A 14,134-nucleotide genomic window follows, 5' to 3' on the forward strand; every position below is an offset into this window, starting at 1 on the left:
AACCACTGACAAGGCCATATTCAATAAAGAGAAGAAAGGACGAAAAAAACAGGTGACTTTGGCTCCTTAATCTTTTTGCAAAGGATAAGAATACAAATCTGTCTTGGTCATGCTGCCTGCCACACTGAGCCACCAAGGAAGAGGAGGAGGTGGATGAGAATGTAGAGGGGGGCTGTGAAGACAGGTGGGCTAAGGATATTTTTATAAATTAGATTGCCAATAGGTTAAGCTGTCGTCTTTGACTTGACACACAATAGCTTTGGCAAAGTACAACAAATCTCCCTGATTTTTCTTTTGCTTTTCCTACAGATTTTTCTTCTTCTTCTAAGGATCAGTCGTCCTGACCAGATTTGTTTACTTTGGCAAATTTTGTTGAAAAGAATAAAAAAAGAAAAAAAAAACCTAAACAAAACAAAACAATGGGACTCGAGGGCTAACCCTTTTGTGTTGTTTGATCCTGTGTGTCAGAAGAAAACACAACAACAACAATACAAAAAAATGGTCTTAGAAAATAAGCCTAAGGCATTTTTCTTTCAAAAACAAAATATAAGAAAGTTTCTTTTTCTTTTTAGCTTTGGTAGATTTTTTTTTCTTGTTTAAGGTGATGAAGCATTGTTTAGTTGAAGAATTCTAGAGAATTTATCTAGGCTTATATATAAGTAAACATACTTTTTATATATATATTTATATGTATGTAGGTAAGGTATTGTATAAGATAATACTGTTGCCAATCCATCATCAAGTAATCACAAGGTGTGATAAGTTCTTTTATTCAATTTGAATGTCTTTGGCCATTTAGCTACTTTTCTTTTTTTTCTTCTTCTTTAATGCTTAAAGAGTTAAATCTTTTGTTGATGGAAAAGGGGAAGTGATGGGTTTTTGAGCTTTTAATAGTAGTTATTTGTTTTGATAGATTGAGGTGTGATTACAAAAGGATTATTTTGTTAACTGGGAGGTAGGTTTATGGACGTTTTTGTAGGAGGTTCTCCAAGAGTCTTATAAAATCTTTTTCAGTGTTTTTATTGTTTCAACATTTAGAGCCTAGTTTACTTTTAAAGTTTGACAATGGTGGGAAAGAGGTTGTCAAAATAGGCTTTTAAGGTTCACTATTCTTTTCTTACGGCAAATAAAGGAAAATATTGTTGAAGAAACAAAAATATGCGATCTAAATCAAAATAAACATCATAAAATGATAGAAACCTAAAAAAAATGTTGCGTACCAGTACCTTTAGGCGCCCTATGGGCCTTATATTCATTTTTATTTATCGCTTTTTTTCCCGATTCAAATGTAAAACCTTTTTTATTTGAATTTAAAACAGCTCATATCCTAGGAAAACTAGTATGATGGTTAGTGCGTTGAATTAACAAGCCAGAGGTCTTCAGTTAGATTTCTGACGGTGCCATCTACAAGTTTTCTTTTCACGGGTACTGCCTCTTGCGAGAAATTGAAAAACCCTCCAAGTTTAATACTTGTCATGAAAAGCTTTTTCTCAAATTAGCTGTTCGGATTTAGCTTAAAACAATAGGTCCCTTCCATTCCTGATAGCAGAGTTCTCGCAAACAAAAAACAATTGTGAGTTGTAAGGCACTAAGCCCTAGTCCTCAAAGGACTGTTTTGCCATCTTGTTTTTTTATTTGCATCCTAGGAAAGTGATTGGAAATTTTGTTAAAGCTCAATTTAAGACTTATTTTCATGTATAGAGATTCTTTTTCAGGCCGCACATCAAGAATTTGGAATCCTTAACCAATCTCTGTCATTTCCTTCCATTTTGCTATTTAAAAGCTTAAGATTAATGTACACTGTGTTTTTTTTAGCTCTGCGTTGTAAAAGATCAAAAAAGATGTATGGGGTCTTCTGACGCAAAATTTGTAAAAACAATAATCTCCAAGTTTGTACTCTAATGACCCAATAGTTTGGGCTGTTATAGCTAGGATAGACAAACAGACAGACGGAATGGGGAGATCCACTTTTTTCGACTTGTCTACTATCGTAATGTCATGTTTTTAAAATTTAAATAGCAAACATGGTAAAACGAAAAAGGAAATGAAGCTTTAAATTTTTAGAACATCCAAACTTTTATCTTTTTGTTATCTTTCCTAACTATTGAAGATCAAAAGCGTTAATTTTTCTGATGTTCTACTGGACAGTATCCTTTCTTTCTGATAGGTTGCACATATTACACTGTAAAGGTAAAACAAGCCTGTTTAGAATGCATAATTTTAATCGATAAGTTCACCACGTATTCTGACCATCATAGAAAGCACATGGACATTATTAGAACCCTTAAAATAATTGTTCTCTGCAATTTATTATTTAATGTGCTGTAAATTGTTCTGTACAACTAATAAGACGCTTCAGCAATACATACAAATATTCAGCTCTACATTTCTCATCAACCTTTAAAATGACTTCACAAAAGATGTTTTTAGCAGCTGATAAATCCTCAATTCCTCAGCAAGATTTAGCCACTCTAGGTACCAATTTTTTTGATCTTGGATCACTTTTATGGGCACTCTTTTTACCGGCCCTGAATCATTCAATTTTAAATCATAAGGCAAGAAGTATATTTGTAACTTCAACATTTTTATAAACAAAGGGAAGAGACCCGCATGATGACATAGTTTAACGTATTTTTCGGCAAATGAAATATTCTATTTATAAAGTCCTTAAGGAGTTTTTCAACCGAATTGTACCCCATAACTGCGATGCATATAAAAGTATGCTCTCAGCTACTGCTTCAAATACTTTAAACTTGCTACTATGCGCGCTATGCACTTATTCATGAAGCATTGTTTCCATGTCATATTAATAGCAGTTTCCACCTTAACCAATTTCTCCTTTAAGTGGGTTTCCAAATTGAAATTATTTGTAACTGTAATCCCAAAGTATTTGTAGTCTCGCAAACTTACAATATTTCTGAGATTAAAACATTTCGTTTCATTTGGTGCATTACGTCCACATCCACTTTTAAGAACCATAACCTTCAATTTATGGATATTTACTATTAAAATCCAAAATTTCGTAGCTGATAATACTGGGAAAACCTCTTAACTATTCCTAAACATGACCTGCAGAGTTTTCGGACAATTTCAAACATGACTAGATATATCGTCTGCAAACAGAAGTGCTTAAATCCACATTCCTGCGAAAAAAGAATGCATTCTTGTATTAATTTTTGCATTAGGATCTTCAAGTTGATTTTAACAATTTATTAGATGCTCTTTTCATCCAGGTGCCTTAATAGTAAGAATTGTCAACCTTCGTCGTTTAGAAATCGAAAAGGCTCTATCTAGATTAGATCTTAATAAAGGTGAAAGACATGATAGAATTCCTGATAATCTTTAAAAGAATTGTGCAATTGCGTTATCTGAACTACTATCGATAATTTTTAACATTACATTTCACACTACTCTGCACATAAATGTGCACACAGCACCTTGAACAACTAAGGCTATGTAAGGTGATAACAACACAAGACATTAATACAAGACGGAAGGACAGAAGAGAAAGAACAACAGAAAGAAAGAACACAATGACAACAGCACGCGGTAGGTTTCGAGACGGTCCCCCATCTTTCTACTAACCACGCTCACTGATGCTTGATTTCGGTGGTCGATGGGAACCGAAGCTTTAATGTTTCACTTACCGTAGGCAAATTGTTCGATACGGAAAAAAATTGTACTTTGTCTTCGATTTTTAAATCGGAATAGAAACAGGAAATAACTTATTACAGACCAATATGCAAATTTTCTGCATTACCAAAATTATTCGAAAAACTAATTTGTAACAAACTTTCAGAATTGTTTCGTAGTCACATATTAGTTTTTTCAACTTGGTATATGTCAGGTCAGTAGTACAAGTGGCATGTTGGTAATTGCGTTGCACTGTCATGCAAGGGGTCTTGGGTTCAATCCCTGCCTGTGCCACCTTAATTTAAAAAAAATAATTTTCGCGGGTACTGCCTCTTGCGAGGAATTGACAAATCCTTCAAGAGTAATTCTTGTCATGAAAAAGTGCTTTCTCAAATTAGCCGTTCGGATTCGGCCTAAAATTGTAGGTCCCTTTCATTCCTGACAACAGTACTCGCACGCAGGAATGGTCGAGTGTTGTAAGTCATTAGGCCCTGATTCACAACGGACTGTTGCGCCACCCAATTTATTTTTATATGTCAGGTCGGCCAACTGCGACAAACTTGGCTTTGATTACTCATGACATAATGTCAAATATGGAAAAGATTTGCCGAACTGATATTATTTCTACAGACTTTGCGAAGGCATTCAATAGAATAAACCATAAAGTATTTCTCCATAAATTATCTTCCTTAGGTATTCACTCTTCTTTATTAAAGTGGCTAAAACCACATTAAACATATAGAATCCAAAATGTTGAAATTGATCAATCGTTCTCATATAACATCGCTGTTTTATCAGGGGTTCCACAAGGAAGCCATTTAGGGCCATTACATTTTTAAATGACATTCGTATTTTTTTCACTTTGTCGTAAAATAAGCTGTGAGTCTGATTGTTTTCTTTTGCAGTATTGCAGCATAGTCTGGAGTTTTTATTATAATATTCAAGTGATAGAATTAAGAGACTTCAAAAAAATTTCACTAGGTATGCTTTCTTCAAGTTAAAATAGAGGATTCCATAACCGGCCTATAGATTCGATGTTTACTGTTGGGAATAAAATCCTTTGAATATCGTGCAATATACTTTTCGTTAATGTTTTTTGGAGACATCGTAACTTGTCTTATAATTGTCCTCCGCTACTATCATTTAGAACAACACGTTGTCGTTTTGTACATATATTTCAATTCTTTTTAAATCAAGAGCTTTTTTAAACGAAAAAAATTAAAGAGCTTTTTGTGTTCTCAATATAACCGTGGGTTGACTTTATTTCCTTAAACAAGTTGGGTATATTTTTAATATATTTTTTAACCTGGCAACAAAAACCATCGTTTTTTTAGTTCCTAAAATTTTAAAGTCTTTCGTTTTGAACAAAATAAAAAGAATTTATTGACCATGCGGTTTTCCTCAGGGCAAATTTTATTTTTAAATCTATCAAATTTGCCGGTCTCTTCAGTTTCCCATTTTTTCTAGAGAAAGAAAGTTGAAATTATGCTTGAATCATTTCTCCTTGAATCATTATCATAGCATTTTCTTCTATTCTATATTATTTCTCTTCATGTAAGTCATACTTAAAAATGTTAAAAAATAAAATAAGTATCAAAAAATACGAATAAAACTAAAAACAAAAAAAAAGATATTCAAACATCTTACAACCGAACTGTAAGAAAGACGAACAAAACTTTATAAATTTTCAAGTCAACCCCACAATCCTTTCGTTTTTTTTTTTGTTTTTCTTCGTTGAAGCCACTGTTCTGCGTAGCGTAGTTCTCTTGTTCCACTTCTTGCTTGTTGTCCTTGCTTTTTTCTACAACAAAAATCATCATCAAGAAAAAAGATTAAGCACTAAAGTAAACATTCATTACTTAAGAGACTCTTTTGGTTTTTTGTTTCTTTCAATTTTAATCCTTTGCCGCCACTCGTTCCTCGTCGTCGTCGTCGTCCAGGACTCAGGTCCTGGTCCCTAAGATAACTTTCTTTTCTTTCTCATCTTCAATACGGTTCCAGTGTCCATCTGTTGCTGTCTCATTCTATCACTTTTTATTTTTCTTTTGCCTTAGGTATGTAGGTAAGTACCGTTAGCGAATTCCAACAGCAAAAAGTTTGAAGTTAAAATTCAACAAAACAAAGAAAAAAAAAAGTGTTATAAAAAGTATTCTTCTTTTTCTTCAGATTCTTCTTCAAGCATAGAAGAAAATTAGGCAAAAATAGAAGAAACTTTAGAAACATCCATTTTGTTTTTACAACCAGCTTAGTGGCAAAGTAATAAGCTGTATTTAAGACTTAGAACAAAAACCACTCACACACACAAATATTTTGAGTGTCCTGCTAAGCTTTTGTTATGTGTACGAAAATAAGGTCCTTTACTTCAATCTTCATCTTGGTTTAGAGTAAATCACTTTTTTCAATTTACCCATCTTTTTGCAACTGCAAAGACAACTTGCATACGTCTTCCTACCTTTCCAATATATCGTTGGAAAAGCGAATTATCAAGCCAACGAACCAATTCTATTGACAATTGCGACCGAACAAGGACTCGACCAAAAAGCAAAAGATCTCGAAGTTGAAGAAGCACAGAAGTCGGCCAAATTGACTTGGATAAAATCAACCAGAAAGAATGCTTGGTTGGGTGCAATATTTTCTTACCCTCTAGTGTCCTTTCTGGGTTGCCTCTTGGTCCTTCCGTTGCTGTTGCTGGTCCCGGTGCCAGTTGACTCACAGGAAAGAGACACAAAAAAAAAACACAACAAAGAAAAATCATATTCATGGTTGTATTAGGAAAAAGCAAAAGAAAAGAAATTCTTAATACGTTTTCTTGTGCACGCAAATCACCAAGGTATCCTGATTCTTTGCAGATAGAGTACCGCTGTTGCTTCTGCTGCTGTTGCTGCTATTGCTATTGCTCCTGCAGCATATTAGTCAGAATCACAGAATGCAACAGTATATAAACTGTCATCATCCTGATGATGGTTCGTCCTTGTTGATCTTGGAGAGAACGGACGACTTATGGACTATCCTAGTTTATGTACGTCCTATGTCTCTTGCCCAGTTATGGGTTATCACTGTTGCTTGAGCTGATGGCTGTGATAGCTAAGGACGAGGGAATTCCTTTTTCCTAGTTTAGGAAAAAGAGCTTTGCCATCATCTTTCCCAACATGGTAAACGTTTTACATGCCATTATAATAAATTGTGTGCGCAATGTGTACGGAAGGACTTCTTCTTCATCGTCGTCGAAGTCGACGTTCGTCCTTGCCGTTCCTATCGTCATCGTTGTCGTCGTCGATGGCGTATTCGTATAAGGAGCATATAAAAAATAAAGAAACTGGATTTTTCTTTTTCTGTTGAACAAGAAGCGACCAACATACAGCGTTATACATGTGTACCAGGACTTTGTACCTTGAATTGTAAATGATGTTGTATTTTTTTCGTTTTTATTACTTATTTCAAATTTTGAGTGCGTTTTTCTATTTTTAGTTTTGTCATCATATTTTTATTTTTCATTTCATTTCGTTTTTTTCTTTTTTTTTTGTTGGACTCAAGACATCCTGGTACAAAATCTTTCGTCCTTCAGTTGTTGTTGTGCATACATAATTGTACATTTTATGAGGATCCTGATTTAATATGCTTATACAATTTTTATTTTGCTTGAACCGCAATAAAAATAAAATATAATATTCTTCCTAAAATTGAATTGAAGATGGTTTCAAATGAATTAAACTTACAGGAAGATGGGGTCAAGATAGGTTTTTAATAAAATAGAGCTTTCTAATTTTCAGCGATACTTTGTGCTAAAAAATCATTCCCTTTATATCAAGAAAAAGTTTATTTCTTAAAGTAGGTTTTTATTTTAAGAAAAAATTAAGGAATTTGTTGTTTTGATTTGAACTGATCCGAAAATTGAAAAATATAGTGTGATGGTTTAAAAATTAAATGGAAAATAAGAATTTCGTTTTAAGATGATTCCTACGATGTAATTTGAATATTAATAAATAAATCAAAATTAGCTAAAGGAGAAGCTATACATTCTGAAAATATTTTGAACTTTAGCACAGCCTCTCAAGACAAACTCCATAAATACATTGAAAAAAAAAACAACAAGTAGACAAAATTCTTGCATAGTTTAACAAAACACAGATTTTCCAAAAAGAGGTTTCTTTTTGATATAAATAATTTGTAATGTGAGTTCTTTCGAAAAACAAGGCTCTAGGTCTCAAATACCAATCGTTAACATTGTTTTTATTCCGAGTAATTGACATCTAGCTTCATAACTAGAAACGCCTTTAAATTAACCCAGCCCAATCAGAACGAACTAAGAACTAAGTAATCAAGGAATGTTTCTTTTGATTAACCCAATATTATTGACTATATGGACCAAGAAATTCATTCTTCTTTAGACATGTCTAACATATTAAACAATTTTTTCACAGGGGTTGCCCTCGATACGCTTATGAATGCTGGCTTTACAACCTTAACCGAAAGTTTCTATTTAAGACTTTGTTTTAATAAAGAAAATGGGTCTTAAAACAGCTTTTTATTTCAGCCTATCGATTCTTATAAGCTATATACAATTATCAATTCCCTGGATAGCTCAAATTCTGCAAACCAAAACAGTTTTTCCAATACAATTTTTTGAAAAGCATCGCTTTAAATGTCCATATATTTAACAATTGTGTTTATAGTGGAATTTTTCCAAACAGCTTAAAAATGGATGAGGTTATATAAATTTTTAAGAAAGGTGATTCTAAAAATCTTAAATAATTATTGGCCAATATATCCCCTCCCTGTTTTTTCTAACTTTTTGGAAAAGTGATAAAAGTCAGAATTGTATCGTATTTGAATAAAGTTAACTTTTTTAGGAGTAATCAGATTGGGTTCAGATCAGGCAGATCAACGGAAAACGCACTTCTACAATTTTGCAGGCAGATCTATAGCAGTCTTAAGAGTAAAAAAGTCACAGCTGCAATCTTCTATATTGATATTAACAAGGCATTTCATTTTCATTTTCAAATGGTTTTGTTCATTTCTTAAGGGTAGAAGACAAAAAGTTAAAATAAGAGATTCCTTTAGTGCACCTTTAGATATAGCTACTGGCGTTACCAAAGGCTCGGTTCTAGGTCCCATTTTATTCTTAATATATATAAATTCTATTTTCTACCTCGACTTGAAACGTTCTGTAACAGCTTTCGCTCATGATATAGGTTGCTCATATTCCAATCATTCCACTGTAGATTTCAAAGCTGATATTAATTACGATTTGGAGGTTCTCAGACATTAGTTCTATGTGCATAAGCTTGTCATCAGTGATAAAACTAAGCTAATGTTTTCTTTAATGAATCATATTTTTCTCTTTCCTCGCCTACATTCATATTCCATAGCTCGGATTGTAAAAAGTCCAACAGTGATCTGAGTTTAAATGTGAGTCTTAACTGCTCTTCTTTACAATAGAATATGCATCTGAGTATAAGTATCTCGGTTTTTTGATTGATAATAAATTGAATTGGAATGTTCATACTTCAAAATTGAAAAAGTATCTTTTGTCTATGGCTCATATTATGTACCATCTTAGAAAATTTTCTTAGTGATAACTTCTTAAAACAGTTAATTATAGCTTGCTTCAATCGAAGTTGCAATAAGGGCTTGTTTGTTGGGGAGGTTCGTTTAACTATAATATACAACCTTTATTGGTTGTACAGAAACATATTCTTAGGATTATCTGGAACAAAGAACGCCGTGAGCATAGTAATGAACTTTTCTTAAGATCAAAGATACTTTTTCGCTTAAGTACTTTTATTTTTGTAAAGTCTTTAACATTTTTTTCTTTAGAAGTGGGAACCTTCGTAATCAAAACTTAACTTTATAAAGGCTTTGAAGTCAGGAAAGTTTTCTTTCTCAAATACCACCTCACAAAAATCGGTGCTTTCTTAACTTTTACTCCTCCAGTAGCACCAAGAATTTTTAACAAGCTACCTCTTGAGATTCGTAGCATCCATTCATCATTTGCATTTAATAAAAAATTAAATTATGGCTGTTTTATTTCGATCTTTTTGAAATTAATAATCTACTTAATGTACAAATCTAATTCAAAATTAATACATTTAAAAATAAAAGAAGCAACTGTACTTACAAAAATATTGTTAAACAGAAAATTTTTAAATAATTATAAAGAATTTCATAAACAATACAAAATCTATGTAATTAGAATATTGTTTTATAAAATATTTGCCCTCATAGATACTTTAAGGTTATTCATTTTTAGTACAAAAAATTAAAAAAAAAATGTCAACAACATATTATCTTAAATATGTTTCTAATCTAATCTAATCTAAATCTTAAAAAAAATATCATTAACGAACATTGTGAAAAGGAGCGGACCTAGGTGGCTACCTTGAGGGACACCTAATGTGCACTGTATTTCTTTTTATACTCGTACACTGTATTTCCTTTTAGTGAAAGAAAGTAAGAATGAAAACAACTTAATATTTTATGATAAAGAAAAAGGTGTACAAATCGTAACTAAAAGCATGTCAACCAAATGGCAATACCTTATCTTTATGATATTTATTATGACCAATTTGTAAATTTGAGAAATGCGTTACTCGTTAACTTTAAAAAATTGTCTAGTCCCAAATTCGATAGTTCTTCTTAACAAAGCGGCTTAAAAAGTAAAAATGATCCTTGTCACTGAAAATCAGGTTTATTTCAATGCATTTTAAGGACCTAATAACAACGAAAATACGATGACGTATCCACTGTCTTGAATGTTTTTGCTAACTGAACATTTAAAAACCTTGAGACATAAGATTTTATGCAAACTATAATGTACTTGTCCCAACAGTTCAAATTGTTGCAACAGTTTCACTAATGCTTTCCTTCCTCTGAGGATGACCCGAAACTGCTTTAGTTTTGTGCACAATGTTTTCAAAATGTTCACAATTTTTTAAGTGAGTTTTAACTATTTCAATGAAGAATTTCATTTTTGAAGCATGAATTATTCCAATTTTGGATGAACCGTAGTGTTTATTTTTTAAGTGACAAGATAACATCTTTCAAACGGACATCTGTCCAAATAACGTTAATTTTCTAGTAAAGGCGTTGTGTTTACTTGACAAATGTCAAAAGATGACAGCTTTTAATATTGAAATAGGAGACTATTAAAAATTAAACTTTAACATTGTTCAGGTTCAAAGAACATAAGGGACTTCATTTACAGTCAACTGCATTCTCTGAACGTTCATTTTGACCACGGAAACTAGTAAGTTTTTTAACTGTCATAATCTTCAAACTTGGAACTTTACTACACTAACCACTACCTTCAGTTAATTGTACCAAAACTATCAAAAAAAATTATTTTCTACAAAAGACTCAGGAAAACTTCAAATCCATCATATTTGTATTTGGTATTGTAACGAAGTATTACTTATTTCTCTTTCAATTTGACAAAGAACCCTTTTACACAAAAAATTAAATGGAAAAAATAAAAATTCATGGAGTAATAAACTTCAGCTTTCAGTTGAATTACAAAACATCATCAATTGTCATTGAGACATAAGTTCACTTGACTTGATAGTTAGGGAGATTTTTTTCAACTAACTTTCCAGTCAACTTTCCAATAAAGTTCCAATTGGAAGGAAATTTTTTGGGAGCTGGCGAATCAGATACTAGAAACTTGCCTAACTTTCAAGTCCCTTATGTGGCCTGAACCTGCCCATTATGTTCATGTCAAAGTCAAGTTACCCCTGTCTTCCGCAAATTCACTAAATTTTTGTGGTTTCAAAAAAGTAATGTAAATTTGTAGTTGATATTTTCTGTACAAACTTCCCAAAAATATCCTTTAAGTTTATAAAGCAATCAACTTGTAATATGGCCTATTACCGTGATTACCCTTGTAGATAACAATAATTACAACAAATAATCACATTCCTTGTTATGTAACTAACTGTAAGTATACCTAACTACTTTACCTATGTAATTTAGTTCTCAATGTTTTAATAAAATGTTTTGATTAAATATTCACATAACCGCAAAGCATTTAATAAAATATTGTCTATATAAAGCAAACCTCAACAAGGGCTGCATATTTTGAAAAATTATACACATAACTTAAACAACATACTTTGTATTTACCTATAGTATAGATAATCAAAAGGTATGCCATTAACTAACCACAAAAATCTTCCCATAAACTAACGTAAATATTTAGTTGAAAATAACCACAATTTTATATGTCAGGATATATTCATAAAGGTGCTTCAAAATAAAAATAAAACACCGAAGAAAAATGTTTAATAAATTGTGTTTTTACTATTAAAGGACTTTCAAGTTACTCTTTAAGGATAAAAATCAAATGTTTTTTTTATATGAATCACCCTAAGGTGGACAGGACATATTCTATTTATAAACCACACACCGTGAGGGCGGTTGGGGAGGTCTAAAGCAATACCTATAATGATATAAACCTGTCTATATGTCTACTTACCTTCATACGCCATTATAGGTATGAAACAAACCTACATAAAATAGGAAATGAAATGCTTAATCTATATCCTCGCTTCTCCACCTACTGTGTCAACTTAACAAGCTTTATATTATATATACGAAAATCCATTATAAACGTTTGACCACAAATCAATTGGTATTTTTGTTTATGTTTTTATTATTTCCATGCACGCATTTTACGTAGGTGTAGGTGTATCCTTCCCTCCCTCAGCGCAGCGTATTGTTCTGGGCTAGAAAGCACTTAATAAAACATTTAACTTGCCTATAGCCATCGAACGAAAATAGAAATAAAACATAGAATCCTCCGTCCGTCGTCGGTTGGCCGTCAGCAACAGAAAACGAAAGACCCTGTCAAAGAAAGTGATTCCGTTCCGTGTGACCATTGCGTGGCAATATGTTTGCTGACCAAAACTAGGCTGTCGAACCACTTAATACCAAAAACACATTTCTATCGAGTTTCTTTATTATAACTTTTTTTCTGTTGCTTTTGGGACTCGATCTCGCAAATCAAAAACAGAAGAGAACAAAAAACCAATAACAACAATGTCGAACAGCGGACATCCGGTCAAAATATTTGTGTACCTCCTCGTCCTCGCCTTTTGTTTCCCATTCTCCTCGTGTGATAGAAAATATCCTTCTCGGGAAATAAGTAGCAAAATCTGAACGAAAGGACGACCGACGGACACAATGGAAACGACGACCGACGCACGGGCGCGATTATGGTGATGGTGATGATGATGATGGAAACAAAAACCATCCCCCTAATAAAAATTTATTAGACCATGCGACGGCAGTCCTATTCTATTCCTTTCATACTATTTCAGTAGAACCTTAGCCGCCCTACTCCCCCTTTTCTAATAGTAAAACACTGCGGGTGATAGAAGAAAAATTCAAATTATTATGTCTCGAACAAAAATAACGACCTGATGTTTTTAAGCCATAGATGAAAACAGCCAGGACCAAAAAATATAAACGTAGGCTATACACAAATCAATAGAGCAAAATCAATTGTACCGCCTCTCTGTTGCCTGTCATCGTCCTTTAATGTTTTTTTTCGTTCGTTCGTTCATTCGTTCGGTTTTAACGGCTCGGCTTTCCGTGGAAGGACGTCTTTGCCGATATTTATCGAACCAGAAACCATAAACTGGTCCATTAGATATTAACTACAAATTTCTTTTATTTGATTTTTGTTCTTCTCTCCTTCTCTTCTCCGTGGTCTTACTTTTCTTTTGTTTTGATTGTATTTTTTTTTTACAATTTTGGTAATTTTTTGGCTTTGAAATTAATTTTCTATATAATATAATTTGTGTTTTTATTTTGGCCTATTTCCAGTCAACTGCTTTGGTTCCCGTTAGCGCATCAGACTATATTAAAATACAATCACCAGGATCTGGATCACCGTTACCATTGTGCGGTGCCACTGCCACAGAAGGTTCACAAACTGTCATGTTAAATAATAGCAATTCAACAACACAGGGTGGTCCAAATACCGTACTCAGGGTTATTGTTGAATCATTGTTATATCCAGTGTCATTGGATATACTGCATCAGATATTCCAGCGCTTTGGAAAAGTTTTAAAAATTGTGACTTTTACTAAAAATAATTCATTCCAGGTGAAAATAATTATTGTATTTATATAACAAAAAATTACTAATATTTACTTTTTCTTAAAAAAAAGGCACTCATTCAATACCCAGATGCCCAATCAGCCCAACATGCTAAAAACATTCTTGACGGCCAAAACATCTATAATGGCTGTTGTACTTTACGTATTGACAATAGCAAATTGACAGCTTTAAATGTCAAATACAATAATGACAAATCCAGGGACTTTACAAATCCATCATTGCCACCAGGCGAGCCGGGTGCTGATTTAATACCGCAAGCTGGAGGATTGGTCAATGCAAATGATCTGCTTTTAATTGCGGCTAGACAAAGGCCCGCACTAACAGGTGATAAATTAGGTAACTTATGATTTCATTATGTTTTTATTTTGTTTTAATTTTTTTA

At 32.8% G+C, this 14,134-nt stretch overlaps 1 protein-coding gene across 17 annotated transcripts in view; it reads left to right on the top strand.

The window, feature by feature from the left end:
• LOC129940273 (polypyrimidine tract-binding protein 3) overlaps positions 1-14,134 on the top strand; it is a 768,555-nt gene that overhangs the window by 709,037 nt on the left and 45,384 nt on the right. For 16 of the 17 annotated variants that reach the window (XM_056049404.1, XM_056049544.1, XM_056049470.1 and 13 more), the window contains 2 exons: positions 13,456-13,737; positions 13,803-14,088. In XM_056049404.1, coding sequence (XP_055905379.1) covers positions 13,456-13,737; positions 13,803-14,088 — 568 coding nt within the window. The remainder of the gene's footprint in view (positions 1-13,455; positions 13,738-13,802; positions 14,089-14,134) is intronic. The other variant, XM_056048593.1, reaches the window with a different exon arrangement.

This window comes from Eupeodes corollae, chromosome 1 (genome assembly GCF_945859685.1).
Source record: "Eupeodes corollae chromosome 1, idEupCoro1.1, whole genome shotgun sequence".
In the NCBI taxonomy this organism is placed as follows: domain Eukaryota; kingdom Metazoa; phylum Arthropoda; class Insecta; order Diptera; family Syrphidae; genus Eupeodes; species Eupeodes corollae.